This window comes from Miscanthus floridulus, chromosome 2 (genome assembly GCF_019320115.1).
Source record: "Miscanthus floridulus cultivar M001 chromosome 2, ASM1932011v1, whole genome shotgun sequence".
Lineage (NCBI taxonomy): Eukaryota > Viridiplantae > Streptophyta > Magnoliopsida > Poales > Poaceae > Miscanthus > Miscanthus floridulus.
In genome coordinates, this window is record NC_089581.1 from 21429083 (window position 1) to 21451392 (window position 22310).

The 22310-nt window shown below is 46.6% G+C and overlaps 2 protein-coding genes across 2 annotated transcripts in view; one reads left to right on the forward strand and one right to left on the reverse strand.

Annotated features, from left to right (window-relative positions):
- Positions 1–591: 591 nt before the first annotated feature.
- LOC136519543 (glutamate decarboxylase 1-like) lies at positions 592–5279 on the reverse strand. Its single transcript, XM_066512934.1, has 7 exons — positions 5091–5279; positions 4752–4956; positions 2185–2385; positions 1861–2075; positions 1483–1736; positions 1326–1378; positions 592–1194 (listed from the first exon to the last, which is right to left on the reverse strand). Exons 1-7 carry the CDS (start codon positions 5174–5176, stop codon positions 727–729), a joined length of 1482 nt encoding a protein of 493 aa, XP_066369031.1. The 5' UTR covers positions 5177–5279; the 3' UTR covers positions 592–726.
- Positions 5280–17927: 12648 nt separating this feature from the next.
- LOC136538168 (protein NRT1/ PTR FAMILY 8.3-like) overlaps positions 17928–22310 on the forward strand; it is a 36966-nt gene continuing 32583 nt past the window's right edge. The window contains exon 1 of the mRNA XM_066530147.1: positions 17928–18056. Coding sequence (XP_066386244.1) covers positions 17994–18056 — 63 coding nt within the window. The 5' untranslated portion in view covers positions 17928–17993. The remainder of the gene's footprint in view (positions 18057–22310) is intronic.

The following is a 22310-nucleotide window of genomic DNA, read 5'->3' on the forward strand; positions in this document are numbered from 1 at the left end:
ACGACTGTTAGGGCAGTCCCAATAAAAGAAACTGGTAGTTTCTATAACATAGGATATCGCATCAAAAAAGTACTACTTTTCAACCCATGGTTTCTATGAGTAATAACTATTTTCTCTTTCTCTCTCCCAACTCTATCTTTTCCTCCAATGGGAGTGCGACACGAGCTCCCTAGAAACTGGTGGTTTCTCTCCAATGGCGATTTCATGGTTTCTTGGTGCATTGGGTCAAGAGTAGACTTGGTTTCTTCATAAAAAAATTATTTCTATGATTTTTGCTCTCTTTCTTCATTAATTACGTTGCCATGTCAGCATTTTGCCTACGTGACAAGTCATTTAATGAGGATAAAAATCATCATCAATGCACCATTGGACTGCTCTTATTACAAACCAGTATGTAATCAGTGCTCAGCGTGAGCGCGCAGTATTATTTGCAAGGACTAACGGGGGGCAAAAGTCCTTGCAGAGAGTTTATACAGCTTACATGCAAGAGCGGAGAGAAATCTGGGAGTTGTTGAGCACATAATAAACTCGCTACATTACATCGAGCCGGAGCAATTCCGTCCTCTAAAACTTGACCTCAACACATAGCAGCATTCATCCAGAGGGGTAAAAACTGAAAACACGTACTCAGGACAAATTTCACCAGATGTTCAGAGAAATAGGGCAACTTCCGTTGGTACAGCACCACCCATGAACGAAGGGCCAGAAATGCATCGGCTCGGCTGATTAGCAGACGCCGTTGGTCTTCTTCTTGGCGAGGACGGCCCTCTTCCAGAGCGAGATCACCTGGCGCTTCTTCTCCATCACCCTCTCGCTCTCCTCGGCGGCGGCGAGCGCGGCGAGGTCGCCGCTGGGGACGCGTGCGGGCAGCGCGTCCAGCTCGTGCAGCACCTTCTCGATGTCGAGCACCAGGCGCTCGGCGAGGGTGCGGCTGAAGTCCTCGCGGATGACGACGCGGAGCACCGTCACGTGCTGCGCGTCGGGGGGCATGGTGTAGGCCGGCACGATCCAGCCGAACCGACGCAGAAAGTCGGAGATCTCGAACTCGTTGTGCCGGCTGCTGTCCTTGAGGGAGAAGGCCACCAGCGGCACGCCGTTGTCCTTGGACACGATGTTGAACTTGCCTGTCTTCTCCAGACCTTGCTTCAGAACCATCGCGTTCTCCTGGCAGTTCTCCATGATGTTCTTGTAACCCTGCATTTGCAAGCACACTGCCTTCTTAACAATCGAGAGCATCCTTATTTTTCCTATTTTCCACAGCGGTACGTGTGTGGATACACAAATAATTTCGGCAAAAACGTTACTAATTAAGTGCTAAGATTTACCTCAAAGCCAAGTCGGATCAGCTGGTAGTACTGTGCAATGACCTGGCTGGAACCTGAAATTGTGTTGTGCACCATGAGCAAATGAATTAGCCTGCCTGCGTGACACACAGTCACACACTGCATCAAAGAACAGGGGAAAAAGTGTCGAAAATGGCACCTTTGGAGAAGTTGAGGGTGAAGGTGGGCTGGTCGGCGCCGAGGTAGTTGATGTGGAAGATGAGCTCCTCCGGCAGGTCCTCTCTGGTCCTCCAGATGCACCACCCGATGCCGGCGTAGACCAGGCCATACTTGTGCCCACTGACGTTGATGCTCTTCACGAGCGGCAGACGGAAGTCCCACTCCAGTTCCGGGTACAGGAACGGCGCGATGAACCCGCCACTCGCTGCGTCCACGTGGATCGGCGTGTCCCAGCTGCACGTTTAGTCCAAGTTCATAAGGAGCGCACCAGCATACACCCGGATGAATACGGATCGTTTACGCTCGAACGAAAGATGCAGTGCGAGGGTGCTTGCTTGTCTATCTATTTATTATTTACCCTGTCTCCGCGTTCTTCTTGGTGAGCAGGTCGTTGAGCAGCTTGACGTCCTCGAACTCGCCGTTCAGCGTGGAGCCCAGGATGGCCGCGACGCAGATGGTGTTCTCGTCCACCATGTCCACGGCCTTCTGCGGGTCCATGACGTAGTAGCCGTCGCTCAGCTTCACTTCCTTCAGCTCCACCTCGAAGTAGCGCGCGAACTTCTCCCAGCAAACCTGCATTTTTCACCGAACACATTGATGGGTCGGTAAATGAAATACTTTGTCATTTTAAGCACTGGAGAACGTGGTCTACGCAGACACAACTGGATTGCAATTTGCTTACTTGCACATTGGCACCGGTGACAATGTTTGGCTTGTCGCAGGGCTTGCCGGCGGCCTTCATCTTGTTCTGCCAACGCCTCTTGAACGCCAGCCCAGCCAGCATGATGGCCTCGGAAGAGCCGACGGTGCCCACTCCAACTGCGGTTTCAGAGTCCCCGAGAGGAGCGTTGAAGAGATGCGCGATCATGTTCACGCACCGGTTCTGCACAATCACAATTCAGACGAAAAAGTTTAATTCAAATCGATTATCATTTTGCTCTTTAGAGTGCAAATGGGAAAGTACGAAAGCTACAGTCATGTAGTTCTGAACTTGTGTTGTAGCGCCTCTTATATTATTTTGGATTTCAAAAAGGAGGAACTTAAGCAATTTGAATCAGGCAATCTTAAGGATTTCAAATGCAGTTGCAAATATCAACCAACAAGAGAAATTGGCGTTCACATTTAATGATATTTCCCCACACATCTTACTATTCAAATTGAGCATCCACATCAATTCTCATGAGATGTGCTGAAAAGGAAAGAAAAGTCTAAAAAATTCTTTAAAAAATCAGTAGACCCTAATCGCCACCGCTTATAATAGTCATTGTATCTATTTTATTTTCTAAATGTTTATTCACCTCTGCAATCATGAAAAACATTAAAGAGTAATCCATCTGGATTACTACATATACCAATATGAAACATAATCTATATTTTGTTTTATTTCAGGAACCCCCTAATTTTTTTCATACAAATTACCCACCTACCATTAGGAGAGATAATACAGGAAACATATTTGCATCTAATTACCACCTCTGCCATTATTCAAAGTAAGCTAAGCTATCTCAAATCTGAGATTAACAACATCTACTACATACACGGGCTAAAAATATAGACCAGTCTCCAGTGGACCAGTGCCCATTTATAGCCTGTTCGCTTGTTGGTTTCAGTCAGGGCTTATCAGTCAGCCAACAGTGTTTTCCTCTCACAACAAACTAGTACCAGCCGGGCTTATCAGTCCAGAAACCAACCAGCGAACAGGCTATTAGAATAGAGAAAATTTAATAAAAAACATACAAAAATTAGTTCAAATGTTTTCAAAGAATACAGGATTTTTTTTAAAAAAAAATCTGCATTCCAGCCTTTCAGGCATGGCTCTAGACATTGGATCCATGTAATTAGACGATTGAAATTACACAAACCGCTTACTCATAATTTTGTTACAGATTGATCAGACATTTTGTGTAAACAAATGCTGACCTTCCAACTCTCGATGGCCGATCGAACTTGGTGGATGTGAGGATGTCGTCATATTGGCGAAGGACAAGGCAAACTAAAACTCCAAAACCACAAGTCCACAACATAGACTCGTCTGATCTCTAATCTTGACGTTTATCAATGGCCACTTGCTAGTAGTAGAATGTCTTTCATTAGTTCCGTAAAACTGCTCCCTATTATCAATAAGTCATCACTTTTTTTTTTGACAACACAATAGTCATCACTTTTGAGGACACCCTGATGTGAGAGCACCGGCTGCCGCGGCATTATTGGTGGGTGCCCCCGAGCAAGTTGGCCACGTGTTCGGAGTAAGCGACGGCGACCGGCCAATTGGCAGCAGCGGGCAGGCGCTGGTCACGCAGTGACACGCGTTCCTTTCTCATGGTTTCAGACAGGCAAAAAGAGAGAGAGAGAGAGAGAAAAGAATAGGAGCAGATACACTGCCTAAAAATACAGATAATAATAGTATACACTACATCGAGCTCGAGCCCGTGGTTGAGACTGCGCGACACGAATCACTGAATCAGTCACATGCGATTTATCCGAATCCACAGAAATAGACTGTTTGTGCTGAACTGTCCTGATGGGTATGGGCAAACGGCTTTTATTTCCGTCGCATCGGCATCGCTGCGTTGTCCGGTGGGCCGGTCAGCAGATTCCCGCGGAGATAGATTGGGTGCGGGGGGCCGGACTTGTTCGCAAATCGCAGCACTACGCTTGCTGATTGCCGTTGCGAAGCTGCGAAGGCAGCAGAAGTGCAGGATCATGGAGGCATGGACTGATCGTCTGATCCAAGGGATCAAGGGAAATGAGCCAACGCTTCATTCGATCTTATCCCCGTCACTCGCCCCACTGCCCCAGTCCAGAAGGGAGACACGAAGGCAGTATTGCAGTAATGAGTATCGGAGTATGTGATGGCTGGCCTGGATAGTGGATACTCAATCATTTTGAATTGTTTTTCAGTATTAGTTTTCTGAATCCAAGGTCAGATTGCCATCCATCGATAATACATAAATTAAATAAGTATAAAAGATCCAAGGCCAGATCAGAGGCCAAGTGGGCCAATGAAAAACCACGAGCCGTGTTTGACTACTGTTCTATCGCAAACAACCAATCAAAAAACGGGGGCCAAGCAGGCAAGGGAAAGTGGGGAAAAGGATGGATCTGATTTGCCGATTTGGGGCATTCGGGTTTCGGGATGAGGCCAGAAACCACGCTATCATGACCCGAAACTGGCCCTAGATAGCTGCGGCTCGATTGATGAGCGATCGACGGAGGAAGAATGAAGCAGGAGTGGCGCGGCGAGCGTACCTGCAGCTCGGTGGTGACGGGGTACTCGTCCATGTCGACGTAGTTCTTGTTGACGGAGGCCTGGATGAGCTTGTCGCACTCGGGCTCCATCCACGTGGTGACGAAGGACGCCAGGTTCAGCCGCGGGTTCCCGTCCAGCATCAGCTCGTCGTTGATGATCTGGTACGCCGCCTCCTTGGGGATCGACTGCTCCGGCATCCGGAACCTGCGGGCGGGCCAGGCAGCAGGCGGTTAGCGGCGGGCTGGTCCGACGAAGAAAACCGCAGCGCGGAATGCTCCCGAGAGAGCGCAGGAGGAAACCGGCCCGGCCAAGGGGCGGCGCGGCAGCGGGACACGTGCCTGGGCAGGGAGGTGCGGACGTAGCGGGACGCGAACGTGGAGTGGACGGACTCATCGGAGCCGCCGACGCCGTGTGACAGCACCATGTCGTTCGTCGATCTCTCGCCGGCGGGGAGGAAGAGGGGTGTTTTGCTGCTGCTGCTGGTGTTGGTGGCGGCTTGGGGGAGGGGGATATAGTATAGCCTAGAGCAGGAACCGACGCTCGACGCGGTCCACCCGCGCCTTAGCGGCACTCAGCTTGTTGGCTTTGATCTAACATCTTCGGTTAGAGTAGTATTTTTCTCTCACATCAAACTCATTTACAGTAATAATCAACGATCATATATGATCGTATCAGCACTCGCCGAACATACTGACTATTAATTATTAATTATGGGATGGGATGCGTGGTGAGGAAAAAAACAGAGAAGCCTTGCCTCCGAGGTAATAAAAGTAAAACGAGCGTGTAGACCCGTGTTACATGAGCGCGGTGTGTACTGACCGATCGGCAACGGCGATCAACCTTCGCCACGGCCTTTCTACGCGGAAAGTTTCCGAATATTACTCGCCACGCGCTCCTTCCATGTTGCTCCACCTCGTTCTCTTCTTCTCTTCCCTTATTAGATAATAAAAATAAATTAATTAGTACTGATAAATAAATAAATATTGTTAGTGGAGGATTGGTTTCCCTGATGCCGGCGGGAAGCAAGGTGATATGATGGATGGACGGTGGACGGTAGAGGCAGGCAGGTCGGTGATTCTTCTGTTTTTGGTGACACGCTTTCATGTTACCACTGTTTTTTTTTATTATTATTTCAAACGTATTACCCTAATCCAAGCATGCCTGCACACCTCTTGGCTCTTGCTTTTTCTATTGGCGGATACCGGATAGAGAGAACTTGAAAGGTCTGTTCGTTTGTATTTGTACGCGTATGAATATGATAGGGGCCAAGCACGGTGGGAATATGGAGTGGTTGTTGGGAGATCTTGCTCCTCATGAGCGTCGTCCACTACTGTTAACCATCGATTCAAATTAAACACCCTACAATCCTTGCTCTAAAAGAACTCCAATGGTTCGGGCCTTTGGGGCCGGCCATCTCACTTTTATGATGACCATCTACTCAATACTACGGATCAAGTCCTTTTCAGCAAATTTAGAAGGAAAAAAAAACAACACTCTGACTTCAAAGACATGTCTACTGAAATACTCCCTCCGTCCCACAATAAAAATACATGTAGTATTGGGGCTCCTAGATTAGTGAAGTTGGCAAATTACACTGTTGCCCCTATAAAGATGTCTGACAGTTCAGAGAATTGTTCACATATTCAGAGAGGACGGTAGGCTGAAGTCACGGGCAACTTTTGAATGGAGCCTCCGTTGATTTTTTTTGTTTTCTTTTTTCTTTTGACGGGATTTTGTTTTCTCGGTCCACCCTGAACTGGCGTAAAGTTGCTGTTGTGCTGTCACGCTGGGGCCTCAGTAGATACGGTAGCCTAGTATATGGCCTATATGTGCCCATTAATTTAGAAAAAAAATTGAATCACATATACACTTTTATTTTGAGACGGAGGGAGTACATTTATAAAATCTCCCAAGAATCCCCATAAAATAATTATTAAATTGTTTCCTAGTTCAAACAAAAGAGTCATCGAAAAAATACCTTGGCGGACCAACTTTGCACATCTCTACCTCCAAGATTCATGTTAGATCTCTAATTTACAGGTTAAATTAAAGCGGTCCAGATATTGATATCTAGTCCAAACTATAAATAAATAAGTCATCTATATGTATCTCTAGCTAGAGACCTAAGATTTTTAGGTGCTACGAATAACTGAATTTCTTAGAGCTAGAGCTCGTTCAAACAGCATTCATTGAACTGTTTAACAAATCTTGTATCTGCTCATCGATCAAGTTTCTTGTTGCTCACACGGTTGCCTTTCTTTCGAGTTGCAACTATGATCTTCAATACATCTGTTGACTTAATATTTTATAGTTGTTTATTATAATTAATTTTTTTATAAGTCTTGTGTTAGGCTTTACAGTTATAGAAAATGACATATAGAAAGCATCATTTTTCTAAATGAGAAAACATGATTTTAAATATTGTAAGACAAGAGTAATTAAAGTGCACTAGCAGCTCTTTAACCTTGTCCCATGATGCCATCTATCTGGATTCTAGACTGCTAAACTTTTACAGTGATATGTCTAAACGTATTAAATGTGAAAGGTCCTATCTCTTCTAATCAATGGCAATAGAGTGAAGATGTCAAAATCTTCCAGAGAACACAGTCGAACCATCTATATAATCCATATGTCCACAATTATTTGTTGACCAACTTTCACATGCCTTTCTAATCATTGACATGCAGTTTTATAAAGTTAAATTTCAAGACAGATTTACACCTATCATTTTATACAGTTAAATTTCAAGACAAATTACACCTATATCACTTCCAAACACTGAAACTCAGCACGTAAAAAGCAATGTGTAAAATATTTTTCAAGACAAATCTGAACGTACCTCTTCCAAAATGTTACTTATTCAAGAATGGATAGGGAGTATTTAATTTCGTTGTCCCCAAGTTAGTGTGGCTGCGGCACTTTCAACTCTAGTAGCTACCTAAATTATGCACGCGAGCTGTCATGATCAACGTGACGGCAAAGTAATCGTTCCCGTTCTGATCTGTAATAAATTTGCGTGCAACTTGTTGTGCGCAATAGACTATTCATGTCAGATTCCCAGTGATCAAGCCACGAACCCTACCCATGATTAAGCGAAAAAGAATTCGGGTTCACGCTGGAGCTGTTTTTTTTTTATTTCCTTGATTCTCCCCCTGAAAGTAGCGCCCTTTTTTGCAAGGCATGACTCCTAATTTCCTTTGGATCCAGAAAGCTTGGAGTTGGAGTCTGCCGTCTGAGTGACGGAACGGAACATATATAGATTCCAAATTTCCAATGCGTACAGAAATAGTGTACACGCATAAGCATACGTGCTAACGATGATCATCCAAAGTCATCGGTGCATATGCAAGAACTTGTACTTGTAGACCGTAGAACAGAACTCCCCGTCATCCACAAAAAAGAAAAAGAAAAGAACAGAATTCCCCGTCAAAAAGAATTCCAGCTAGGGAGCAGAAGTCATAGCAATGTTGGCAACCACGCAGCCGACGGCTGCATGCGAATACAATATTATTGTTATTATCAATATATCAACAAGCCGACGGAGTAAGCTTCATAGATCAAATTTGCTGGCACCAAAAAGTCCAGCACAGAAAAAAAAATCAGCGCGAGAAACACGGCACGGTTCTCCATCGCTGTATCAGCTAGCCTATACTAGTCCTCACTTGGCACGCAGCGATCGCCGGACGGTGACGTCTCCGTCCCGCTCTGGCGGCACGAGCATGACCTGACCGCGTGCAACGAGCCTCTCCCTCACGGTCGGACAAGTCCATGCCCATCACTGTCCCGGCCATATGGCCGTGTCCATCCAGCAAGCCTCCACTGCCCGGAGTAGAAAAAAAAGGCATCTCGATCGAGCGGTTGGACCACGACGGACACGGCACAATATGCTGCCATTCCACACTAAAGTTTAGGCCGAACCCTGTTTAGTTTCAGGAACTAAAGTTCATTAATGCAGTTGTATAAAGACAATATTACCCCTGTTGAGATGAAGATATTACAGCTGCTGGCCACAGGTGGGATGGGGAGTAACGAAGGGCAGGATTGTCTCCAGAACACTTTAGTTCAGTTTAGTCACCCCCTCATGGACTAGAGGACTAAATCCTTTAGTCCAAATTTTAGTCCATGTGTTTAGCATTTTAGGGACTAAAAGTTGATATTTTAGTCCACATTTTAGTTTAATCCATGGAACCGTTAAGCTTTGGTTCTACTCCCAACCGTTTAGAAATAGAAAACATATGAAACATGAGGCAAAGGATGGGTACTCAAGTTGCAAATTAGAGCCTTTTTTATTTTTTATTTTCTCTTTCGTTTTTGTTTCTTTTTATTTACATTATTGAAGTGTTTCGCCATCTAATCTCTCAGCTACATGTATCTTAGGAGTTAGGATATGCGTTGGTGTTGGTAACGATAAATTCATCTCTACAATATGTGTGGTCGTCTAATGCGTTCTAAAAATAATATGTATCACCAGGTCCATGGGTCATACAATAAGTTAACACTTCAGCATGTTCCTAATTAACAATGGTTGAAATCGTCAACTGACAAGTGACAACACATTATCTCTGACGTGGAAGAGAGAATAGAAGTCTATCCCACTTCCCTGTATGCTGTGCATCCAAGGGTTCTTCTGTTTTTTTTATTTATTTCTACTAGCAAACATGACTATGTATTGTAACAAAATGTACATCTTGTTGTGTGGTCATCTGAACAACTTGTGACTTGGAGATTAATTTATGTAACGGTCACGTCCTCTTTTTCAATATGAATTGGAATCAAGAATTGGACTTTGTACCGTCGATGGACACATAAACGTGTGTGGTTTTAACTCGTATAAGTATGGGTCATAAGTCCAGTCAAATACAGAGATCAAGAGAGATGCGACGTCACTTTAAGAAAGAAACAAATAGAGTAAACAATCACTTCTCTCTCTTTAATAAAAAAAGACATACTCTTTTTTTAAGAAACTGGGCTTTCATTCATTATATCGATACAAATAAAACGGGCACATTGGATTCCTCACAAAGACATGCTTCAAAAAATTGAAATTACATTGTGGTCTTTGTATGTAACGTTTTGCCGGTTATCTTCGTCACCGACAATCGGACCCACCACTCAACGGAACACTGCCAATGCCAGAGAAGCGCGTTGATCTTGCGACTTGAGGCCGATTCGCATCTCAATGAAGAAGCTTCCAAACAAGCAACAAAGTTTTTTTTGATGCTTCAACAGGTGACACATCGAACACGTCGATCACAAGATCTGCACTTTGATCGTTGAACACACTAGCAGAACTTGACGACCATTGGCCGTATCATTGCCGAGAAGCGACGAAATAGCGCTTGGACGGTGGAAAGGACTCTCACTCTCTCGACTTCGGGTCCAAAAAAACAAAAAAGCCAGATTCCTAGTCTTTTTTTTTAGTAAAGTACACCCGCGGTCTCTAAACTTGCGCTGATGTGTCATCCTGGTCCCTAAAGTTATAAAACGGTCATTTTGGTGCATAATCACTGCTACTGTCTCTTTTTGGTCCAACCAGGAGCCGAGGCGCGCCGTAATCTTGCAAAAAAAAAACGTTAATGCGCAAGGGCCATTAGAAGGGCCTGGGGCCGCTCCCGTCCCGAGTCGCGGCTCAGGTGCGCCCGCCTCCCTTTCTCCGTCGCCGAGGTCGACGAGGTCGACGGCGACGGCCTTGGGCGATCGAGCGGAGGTGAAGCGGAGACCGTGCGGAGGCTGCAGCGGATTGGATACAGCAGTGGACCACTCCATCGTCGAGTTGGTGAATCATGGTGGCTAAGTTGCAGCGGAAAGGGGAGGCCATGCCGGAGTACGGTAAGTTGATCGCCGACCTCCGCTGTGTAGATTGTAGGGTTCATCGGTTGTTGGTGTATGGGTTCATAGGATGTCTTGTGTAGTTGCTACTGTTGTCTTGATTTGGGGCAATTTTTCTAGGTTTTTCCTTCTGCTGATCAAAGGTTCAATTTTGCGCATAATGTAGGTAATGGTAATGATGAGTTCAGTATTGAGTTTCACCATGGAGGGTTCTTTGTTGGGTCTAGTGGACTAAAAAGCTATTGTGGATGAGAGAGTGAATTGGTTTGATGGGATTCAGACTAAGACGTGGTCAACACTGTGGTTTGAGGATTTTGTCGAGCAGTTAGGATATGAGATGAGCCCAAGGTTCAAGCTTTACTGTTTGTTGCCTCAGAAGACAATAGCTGATGGACTAAGGCTGATAGTGTCGGGGACCAATACTAGGGTACCCAAAGAGGAGGAGCTAATAACCATCAACGTTGATTCATCCAAATGGTCAAGAGTGCGACTACACCTCTTGATGGGCCTCGCCTCGTCCGGCCACCGAGGCCATGGGCTCCGCCTCGTCCGACCCCCGAGGGTTGGCTCCGCCTCGGCTGACTCCCGAGGATGAGGTTTTCGCCTTGTCCTACCCCAAGGCGTGGGCTCCGACTCCTCCGACCCACGGGGAGGGCTCCGACTCGTCTGGTCCCACGGGGAGGGCTCCGCCTCGTCTGACCCCCAAGGGTCGTATTCCGTCTCGCCCGGCCCCCAGGGCGAGATTTTCGCCTCGCTAATTCCCTGGGGGTTGGATTTGCTACCGGACAAAAGCAGTGGCCCCAGGGTGGGACCCGAACCGCTTGAACCACTATGGCGTGGAGGCGCACGTCTGGGAGCACGTCTCAGACGCGTCCTGATGCGACTGGCGGTCGCATCAGGCCATGTTGGGAGACTCACGTCGCCCACCGCGTCAACAGGCCAGCACTATGCTGCCAACTCCCAGCCTGACCACCGTCCAACACCAGTCGACCGGCGTCAGTTGACTGGCACTGTACCGCCAGCCCCCCGTATGGCCTCTATCAGAGGACCCTTTGACCATTCCGTCCGCTTGGATGGGATGGAAGACAAGAACAACGCACGACGCCCGCATGTATGCTGCAGCGGCCAACAGGACCTCGGTGCGATGCTGCTGCCACCACGATCTTCAAGGTCAGCAGGACCCACGCGAAGAGGAGGACGGACACCCCCGGGAGCCTTATTTCTTTTTCCTTTTTCCCTCTTCCCTTCCGCTGTAACCCCTGCTTTCCCTTGGCCTATAAAAGAGAAAGCATGGCATCCCACTAACGGGGATCAGTTCACCACACCGCATCGGATCAAGAGCACTAGCGTCAAACCTCAAGCACATAGCTGAGCAGCAACCAAGCTCTCGGTACCCATTCGTTGTTTCCACCAGAGACTTAGGACCTATCCCTCTCTCGCCAGTTTGTAACCTCCTACTATAAACTCAGTGCTGGTAATACGAGCAATCTAAAACTGGACGTAGGGACATTCAGCCCGAACCAGTATAATCCTTGTGTCCTCCTAGCACATCATCCGGGTTAGACGCGCAATATACAAATTTACTAGTCGGCTGTTCGAAACACCGACAGATAGAATCTGACCGTGATACTATTGTGATGGCTAATATGGTGGACAGGTTCAAGACTTTGATAGTTTATCTTAATCAAGATAGATTTGAAGACATTACATGGGATGACATAGTGCTGAATCTAGTGGCAGAACTACCTAAAGTCTTGAGCCCAAGGAAGGTTAATTATCAAGACCCAAAACTTGATGAGAAGTTGCATGTGTTTTATACTGATCTGGATAAAGGAGTAGTTGGGCAGAGTGGAGGTCAGGGAACATATGAAGATAAGGACTTCATAGATAGTGATAATGAGGTTTTGGAAGGTGATGAAGATTTATTTGCGGATTTAGTGTACAGTGTTGTGGATCAGAAGAAAAGTAACAAAAAGGCAAGAGGAAGCCAGCGAAAGGGGGTGGAGATAGTTATGGCAGTTGTTCCTGATGATGAAGACAATGAAAAAGAAGAGTTAGACCTTCCTGGTTCAAATGGTGAGGGAGAAGACAGGCTTAGGATGAAATGTTGGACTGAAGCTGATGTCAACCAGCCAAGTTTTTCTGTTGGCCTTGTGTTCCCAACAGTAGAGAAGCTGAGGGATGCAATAACAGAATATAGTGTGAGGAACAGAGTGAAATTTGAGATACCAAGGAATGACCAGAGGAGATTAAGGGCCCATTGTGATGCTGGCTGTCCATGGAACCTCTATGCTTCACTTGATAGCAGGGTCAAATCATTTGTAGTGAAGACATACTATGGGGGGTCACAATTGCGATAAAGAGTGGGTGCTGAAGAGATGCACTTCCAAGTGGCTTGCAACTAAGTACATTGATTCATTTCGAGCAAATGATAAGATAAGCATCAGCACCTTTGGTAGGACAGTGCAAAAAGACCTCCCAATACTTAGTTGAGGCTGCCTTCAAGTGGCTTGAGAAGATGCCTCCCAATACTTGGGTTAGAGCTTTTTTCTCAGAATTTCCTAAATGTGACATATTATTGAACGACAATTGTGAGGTGTTCAACAATTACATCTTAGATGCAAGAGAGCTTCCAATTCTTAGCATGTTTGAGATGATCAAAACTCAGCTAATGACAAGACATTACAACAAACAGAAAGAATTAGCAAATCAAATGGAAGGAACCTTCTATCCAAAGATAAGAAAGATCGAAGCTGTCAAAGAATGTAGAGTGGGCAAATATGTGTTTTGCTATACCTTCTGGTCAAGGAGTGTTCCAAGTAAAGGTGAGGGATTACAGCCACATAGTAGATATCAATTTAAAAACATGTGATTGCAAGAGGTGGCAATTAACTGAAGTTCCTTGTAGCCATGCTATTGCTTATTTGAGGCATGAGAGGATAAAATGGGAAAATGTTGATGGTCCACAGGTGCAGCCACCTTTGAATGAGAAAAAAGTTAGCAGGCTGATGGCAACCACATGATCTAGAGTTCTTGACCTTTCATATTTGCAACCATGCAGCCGACCTGTACACGGTACAATATCAAATTATCAAAAAAAAAAAAAACTGACGGAGCAAGCTTCATATAAATCAAATTAATTTGCTGGCGCCAAAAGTCCAGCACAGGAAATTCAGCGCGAGAAAGACAGCACGGTTCTCCATCGCTCTATCCTAGTCCTAGCATGATAGCATCTGGCACTTGGCACGCAACGATCACCAGACGCAGACGGTGACGTATCCGTGTGGCTCGGGCTGCCGTGTCCATCCAGACAGCCTCCATTGTCCGCAGTAAAAAAAAACATTTAGGAAAAGTCTATCTGATCTACTACCACTGGTTTTTATACTTTTCTAACTTCAAATCGCCATATTTACCTTTCTAAACGGTTTTGGCCAATGTGATGCCACATTAGTCATGAAAAGGGTAAACCCAACTACATTAATAGTCGAGAGGACAATCAAACTTTATCAAAAAAATTAGGGGCTCTTGTGTTCTTGCCCCTTACACAGATGTGCAATTGTGATTTTGTCCTCGTTTTTGTAACTTTGTGATTTTGTCCTTAACTGTTCACAAGTCAAAGCGATTTTGCTCCTGGTCAACGGTAAAAACAGGGGCAAATTCGCGTTGACCAGGGGCAAAATCGCGTTGACTTGTGAACAGTTAAGGGCAAAATCACAATTGCACATCTGTGTAAGGGGCAAGAACACCATTTTCTCAAAAAATTATAGTCTTTAAAAGGAAATTGAAATATTTTTCTTCAAAAAGTAGCAATTAAAAATTCTAAAATCTGAACCAAACTTTAAAAGTTATTTTAGCTCAGAAAAATATTAAACCGGTTTCTAATTTTTCTCAATGTTCTTTCGAGCTAGTCATCGCATGATTTTCGAAAAGTCATAAAGTCTGTTGCACTCCTGCTTGATCATATGCTCCCTGTGCGCAAGCGGACCTATGGCGGGCGATGGCATGGTGGAAGCAGTGCACCTCCCCGTGGCGCCGACCTTGGCTAGTTCGAGCGCGGGTGACAACCTGCATAGAAGTGTGTCGTGCCACCACAATCATGACAAGGCGCATGTCACTATGGTAGTGTCGTGAGGCGCCGTACAGTGAGACCGTCCTGTTCGGCTTACCCCATATTTGACTTGTTCAGTTTCTTTTTTTAGCCGGAACAGTGATTTTTTCTCACAACAATTCAGCCGGAACAGTGTTTTTCAGTCAGTTGCAGCCAAGTTTCAGACCAGCGAACATGCCCGATCGGTGAAGCCGTGGAAGAGGTTTTTCGTGTACTCGTCCATCTAATAAAATACAACTGCTAGCTCAGTGTTCGTCACCATGCAGCGTGTTATGACCTCCACATCGATCATGGTCTAGACGGTGATCTCGATGACGGGGACATACTCATGATGTTTCCCTTCCACAGGTACAGGTGGATCTTGTACGTGGATGCATTCGCGCTGCTCGCCGTGTCAGCGATATCGAACAAGAAGGGGGTCACATCCATCTGGGTGTCATTGGCCAAGTCAAAGATGTTGGTTCTGGAGTCTGTGAAGTTACACAATGGTTGCCACTGATGCCCGGTGAGTCTGCACGCGTCATTGTTGTGATGCCCCCTAGATGTAAAGTTAAACCACATGATACATGTTGTTATGTGCAATAAGAACTTGAGTTATATTTTTCAATTGGAATTTGCCGTGTATATCTCGATGGTTAAGCGAGAAGTTGGTGCCTTGAAAACATTATTTGCAATTTGCACAGTGAATTGCGCGTGTTGCAGTCTGCAAAGTTAAACCATGGATTGTTGTGGTAGATTGATTAGCCTGTTCGTTTGGCTGTGGCTTGTCGTAAACGATCGTAAATTTTCAGTCGGAACAGTATTTTTCTCTCACATAAACCAGCCAGCAGTACTTTTTCACGAACCAGCAACGATATGAACCAGCCAACCAAACAAGCCGAAATTGTGTGCAGCCACTTCTACTGACTGATTCTGAGTTCGTGACTCCCACTTGTGCCCAGCGGCGGAGCGTGGCATCAAACAAAGGAGGGGCCAATTCATGTTGCCTCCAATTTCTAGCTACTACAGACTGCCTGTTTCTTAGTAAAAGTATTATTTTTTCCTCTCTCATGCATGAAACAATGAACACATTCACAGGATAACAGTGGAACATCGTGGAGCAAGGGGGCTGAAGCCCAGCTTGGCCTCCACGAGGCTCCGCCACTGCTTATGCCCACAAGATAAGTGAAGATGTACAAGCTTATTAGTTTGTGCATTCAAGTGTGAGGTTAGTTTAAATAATAATGAATGCATAAGAGTACCTTTAGGAGACTTTCTATATTCTTCCTAATTGCTAGGAATACAGGTTTTAATGAAAAAAAATATCCTCCAACAATTTCTTTGTTTGGTTATCCAAATATAGTTATCTTCTGTTCTGAATTTCTCGCTATCGAAAGATAGAAAACGAGAGCGACTCTCTAGAGTGCACACAAGATATAGAAAAAACGTCGGAGAATAGAAAGATATGGAAACTCCAAATGATGATTTAGAGAGTGAGCTTAGAAATACTCTAGGAGATGCTCTAAGGGGGAGAACTTACCATTGGAGCAACTCTTCTCCTGTTTGCTCTTGTATTTCCCTTGTGATTTGTTCCGGTAGGAGTTGAAGTCTCTGTATTCTCTCTTTGTAGTCCTATCTCTTTTGATGTGAGCATTTTTCTTGTTGCCAGCTCCATGATTTTTTGGGCACTCTTTTGCATTTGTATCTCTTTTGTGGCATAACCTACACCTCGATGCCAACTCTACTCAGCCCTGTTCTTTTTGGTTCTTATCCTTTCTTCCTTCTTCTCTAGGTCTTGAGCCTCCCAGGTATCTTGACATAAGTTATTAGGGCAGTGGTCTTGGCATGTTCGAGATTGGACAATTCCCTGGATCTTCAACTGGCTGTAAGACATGTTGCTATATCTTCGAGTACTCAACTTTCGTGAAGCATGGTGCAATGCACTCTCCAAACTTTTTGGATGCTTTGTATATGCAACTTATGGCATGGAAGCAGGGAGGCTTGGTGGCTGGCCGTGATGTGTGGTGATGTTACATGGCATCTAATGTACGTTTTTATGTGTTTTGTCTGTGATGTTTATGTGCAAGTAGTAATAACTAATATTCCATCCATTTGAATTATAAGATATTTTAGCTTTGCTAGATACACAACTTTTTCTATGCATCTAGATACACATTAACAATGTATCTAGAAAAGTCAAAACTTTTTATAATTCAGAATAGAGAGAGTACATATCAAATACTCAAACTATACAAACGAAAAGAGATCATGCCTAGTGCCAACTACAACATTAAGAAAGATCGACATCCATATCAGCATCAGCTGGAGGGCAGCACAAGCACGTGCAGAGTTGGGACGGTCGCCTCACATGAAGAAGCGGCCACCGGTGCTCGGGAGAACGGACTCAGCTAGCGAGAGCACAGAGATGTTCGGTAGGCCGGCATGTGGGGAGCCAAGTGGGCGGCAGCTAAGGGCCCATTTGATTGGGCTCCGGCTACGGTTTCACGCTACAGTATTAGAGGAGCCGGAGCCGGAGGAGCCATAAATCATTACCTTTTTCCGACTCCATGTTCATTTTAGAAGGAGAGAGAGAAATGGCTGAACAATGCTACTAGGACATGAGACATAAAAGAAGTCGAGGTTGTAAGAAATCAGCTAAACACACCCTAAGTAGTTGTGGATGTTTTTTTCGATTACACATTACAACTCAGATAGTCAGAATGCACCCATACTTACCCCTATGAACGCACACACGCAAACCTTACCCCTACGAGCATCTTCGAAGACTAAGCCGACGAATTCTCGAGATTGACAAAGTCAGGTGCCTCGCTGTCGAGAGAAACGTCCCATACCACTGAAAACACAATGCTATTAAATATTGAAATATTCGCTCATACGAGAAGTCAAACCCGAACTTAGGTGTTGGCTACCGGCCCTTTCGCAGCTATGGACGTTTGACGCATCTTGTTAACAGCAGATTGAAATTTAAGCCCAAAGTTCCAGGTGGATGCAGAAAACAAAAGATGAAAAAAGGTCTCCTTTAGTAAAGAAATGGAAAAAAGAAAAGAAAATAGAAGTAAAGAGAAAATATGGAATATGGCATGAAAAACAAGGTGACAGTGACTAACTAGAGTAGTACAGTAGTACTATATGACAAATCTGTGAAACTAATGTTGAAAGTAACAAGTCTGCGAACCCACTGAATAGTATGTCAAATGGTCATTCTCTCCGCCAAAATTGGGATATATAAAAGAAAAAACTGCTCCGATCAGGCGTGCAGTGTTTGGCTTCTTTGCCCCTGCCGCGTCTTCACCGCGATCGGTCCATGGCCGGCGCCGAGCGCGCGGAGGTTCCCGCCCTGGAGGAGCAAGGGCTCCTCGCTCTGGAGGTTAGTTGACTTGAGCACTTCCACTCTCCCTCCGGCTGGCCTTTCCTCCTTACTGAGAGAGGCTTTGTGTACTTGTGTTTAGGTTTGTTGAATGTTTTGGTCAGACTCTGGTAGCTTATTTTAGGAAAGAAGCATGCCTTATTAGCGCACCGGATTTGGAAGAATTTAAGGTCAACTACCTGATTGATCTAGTAGTTACACGATTCCTAATGATAGCTTGGCACCAGCACTATGTCGAGATTTCAGTATTTGTTGTTACTTTGGCTGCAGCGGCGGATCCACAGGGGGGGCTGGGGGGGCTCCAGCCCCCCCTAATTTCTTGATTTCAAGCTTAATCACTGTAGCAAAAGCTTGATTTCACCATTAAATCTTCATGCAAATCAACATCTCCATTGTTTTAGCCCCCCTTATCCCGCATCGTACATCCGCCACTGTTTGGCTGGATGACTTGGGCATAGGCGTATTTCTTGTGCTTTACTATACGTATGGCCGTGCAGTCATGAGTGGGTTTTTTTTTATCGGGTACAACTTGGACGCACACAAATCATATACTCCATACTTCGTACACACGTAAAAGAAGAAATTGGAAGGCGATTGGGAGGCTCTATGCTCGAGAAACGTGCAGTATCACTGAACGCGTACACATGCGTGTATCCTATTTTTTATAGAAAAATGCAGAAAAAGGTGCGACACGAGGGTTCACCAGGGTTCGCGTCCTACTAGACTACTACCACTGGACCATAGGTTCTTTCACGATTGTAGGCGTAACATATTTTTAATTTTAAGGACCCTACTCTTTTTCCTCTTCTGTGGGTTGCAATTGGCAATTGCAGTGTTAATTAGAAGCTTTTAATCTTTTTCTTCACTTTATTTCGGATAGCTTTCTTGGTACACATAGCTGAGCCTAAACAATTTATCTCGTTGATTCTTTCAACTCATGGCCGCGTTCAAAAGCACCTTGTGTTCCAGGCATTTCGCTGATGGGCATATTGCTAGTGCCAGCATATAGCTGTAATTGCTTCCTTTACACATGAGTGTTGAAACTACCTGAACTTACAACTAAATGCACTGGAGAACCATTAACGAAGAAGTCGTTCACCACATGTCCATACTAATCCATGTGTGCGTCTAGCTGTGACATGGCATGTGACTGGGCAACTCTCAGCTGAACCGTTTCATCGAACATGCCATGGACGCGAGAGAAAGCAGCACCGACAGCGTGCGCCCTTGCCCCCGCGCCATCGCCCGCACTCAACCTTGCTCCGGCGCACGCCGGCCGCCACCCCCACGAGCTGTGCAACACTTGCTGCACGCCACCGCCGACAAGCACCCACATCTACCCCGTACCTCCATCCGCCTGCTCGGCTGCTCTGGTTCAGCATCAGCATCATCGCATGCCGCTTCGACACGCCCTTGCCTTCATGCGGCCGCCGCGGACGACGCGGTCACGGCGACGCGGGAGGCCACCACGCGGTCGCAGGAGGCTGGAACCCGCTGTGCCCAGTCACTCGTGCCACGCCCATGTGCTTCGGCGTCACCGTGTAGGGAGCCCACGAGCGCGGCGGCAGCGACGACGATGGCGAGGAGCGCTTCCAGTAGCGTGCGGGGGTCGTCGTCAGGTCGGGCGCGATGCCGACGTCTGAGTTGGACACGCGCCGCACCTTGACGGACCTGTCGAGGCTGTCGATGTACACGACCCACCGGCGAGGGGCGCCGTCGGCATCGTCCTGCTCGTCCATGGCGACGCACTTGACAGGTGGTCACCTGTGGTCCGTCACCGTCAGCACGGTGAGGCACGAGAGATCGGCATCCGTCGAAGGAGCCCCGGCGCCACTGCCAGTGCGTGACGACGCCGTCGGAGGAGCTGACGTACACCATGCGGGCCTCCACGGACACCGTGACGGCAGTGATGCCTCTGTCGCCCTCTCCAGCACGCGCTCAATGGTGTGTCACCTGTCACGTGTCCCGACCCTTCTTCCCCAGAACTGTTCTACTTGCGCAGTTAAAGGAACACTGGGCCGAGCTGTTCACTTGCGTCGTTGAAGGAGAATTTTTTTTTAATTTTAACACTTTTTGAAAAATAATTTTAAATCTAACCCTCTCTGTTTTTTTAACTAACATTTTTGGCCGCGGCTATTGCCATGGCGCGGCCAAATGCCTATGCCGCGCCAAGCATGATGGTGCGGCACGGAGCTGACGTGGCGACGACTGGTATTGCTGACCGGCGACGTGGCAGGGCCTGCCGCGCCACCATGCATGGCGCGGCAGTGCCGCGCTACCATGCATGGCGTGGCCGTGCCGCGCTAAAGAGCATGGCGCGGCGGTACCTGTACGGTTTAATCGGAACTTTCCGCGCCGATAGTAGGAGTTACTTTAGGTATTGCTTGATGTAAAACCAATAGTGGATTTGTTTCTGTCTTTTGTTTAATCATTTTCACGGCCGAAAATTTGATAAACCAATGATTTTTTTTCATAATACTGTTAACCACCATGTTAACTAATCGACTACGAAAAATTAGATCGGATTGAAACAAATATTTTTTAAGGGAAAAAACTTATTTTTTTGGCCCCATATTATAGGATTGGTAGCGACGCGACCACGGACCCTGGCGTCGAGATACCACGGGACTGTCGGGTTCCGAACTAATCTCGCCTGCAGTGATTTCACGACGCATTGAAACGAATATGAAGCAAATAAATAAAGTCCGTGCGCAAGTTGATAAGCTGCCACACAACATTTTCATTGGTTTGACATAAGTTCGACATAACATAACCAACTAAGCCTGTAAGTTTCGGACACCAATATTAGTTCGACATAACAAACCAAGACCCAGGGAGTGTAAGGATCTATCGGACGCATCTGTCTCTTCGGATTTGTTTGCAACACATTGGGAGTGCAGCCAACGTCGGTGTGGTCGCGTCGTTGGTGCGTACGGCTCGTACCCTACAAGTATATGATATGCACGATTACTTAGAATTCTTTATGATAGTTAGTTCATGTAGCATACGTATTTAAAGAAACTACCTTTGTTAGTGCCTGTGAGGCTCATTGGGTACTAAGCGGGGCACCACCTAGCTGAGACATGCCGATCTCGTCGTGCGGCCAATCGTCCCACTGGTCGTGCTGTCTGCGAAAGCACGGAGGGTCGTCGTCGTCGTCATCGTCGTCCTCGGTTGTAAGGTCCTTCCTAGCGCTATGATATGGTGGTGTACGCACCGCGGAAGTGGCATCTATCATCGGCTGAGAAGAGCCGGCTGGTGTTCTCAAAGAGGCTGAAGACGTGCCACCCGACCACGCCAGGAGTGGCGGTTCCTCATAAGGAGTGTCCATGCAGCTCAGCTTTTGAGCTAGCTTCCTACAACTCTTCTTTACCTTCTGCATAAATAGATGTTAAAGTTAGTGCATTTCCCAAACACATATACATTAAAGAAATATTTTTGGAACGGACCAGTTTATGTTTACCTCCACAAAAGCCTCGAGAACGCCTGACCCCTGCCCTCTAGACTCGTGAAGCCGGAACGCTGCTTCGTTGGACAGCCTCGACAATTGTGTCGCATGGGTACGGAAACACGGTTGAACAGTTTTAGTATACATACTTAATACCAAATGGATAATAAATTATACCATTCAAGTATCTTACCACGTATCTTTGTAGCGGGGCTCTCTGTAGCTGTGTGTCCTCTCTAGTGGCAACGTCGTACACATCTTTGATCATATCTTCCTCTGAGTCCTCGTCTGTCGGGTACCTTAGAACGGGGTACCCCAAGCAAACCTCAAATGGGTCGCTAAAGTCCTATCTAAAAAATAAAGCTAGAAGGTAAGCCGTGGGCCCCTCACCCGCCACGACCGAGCCCACTGGCTCCTCCTCCTCCTCGCCTCGAGCCTCGAGCAGGAGGTCTCGGCATCCTGACACTAACTTCGCCTCGCGCGAGGCTCTCCAGGGAAGGCCTCGGCAGGGAACGCCGTCTCCGCCTCGCCCTAGGCTCTCCACGGAAGGCCTCGGCAGGGGGTGCATTCTTCGTATCGCGCGAGGCGTCTCGCGCGAGGCCTAGGCAGGGGGCCCGATCTCCGTCTCGCACGAGGCCTCATTCTCCATATCGCTCGAGGCTGGGTCGTCCGCGGCCCATCACCCCCCACCTCGACCAACCCTCCAGACAACGCGTCATGTCTCATTAATGCTTCAATCACTCCCGCAATCTCAGCCGGACGACGGCTCAACGCCACAGAATGGCCGACGCGACCCGAGGTCGCAT

Bases quoted from the DNA above. Each gene is read 5' to 3' on its own strand.
- LOC136519543 (XM_066512934.1), bottom strand. From the start codon at position 5,176: ATGGTGCTGTCACACGGCGTCGGCGGCTCCGATGAGTCCGTCCACTCC. The intron at 4,957-5,090 runs GCACGTGTCCCG...GCCCGCCCGCAG, and splicing joins GTCCGCACCTCCCTGCCCAG to GTTCCGGATGCCGGAGCAGT. The intron at 2,386-4,751 runs GTACGCTCGCCG...GTGATTGTGCAG, and splicing joins CCGTCACCACCGAGCTGCAG to AACCGGTGCGTGAACATGAT.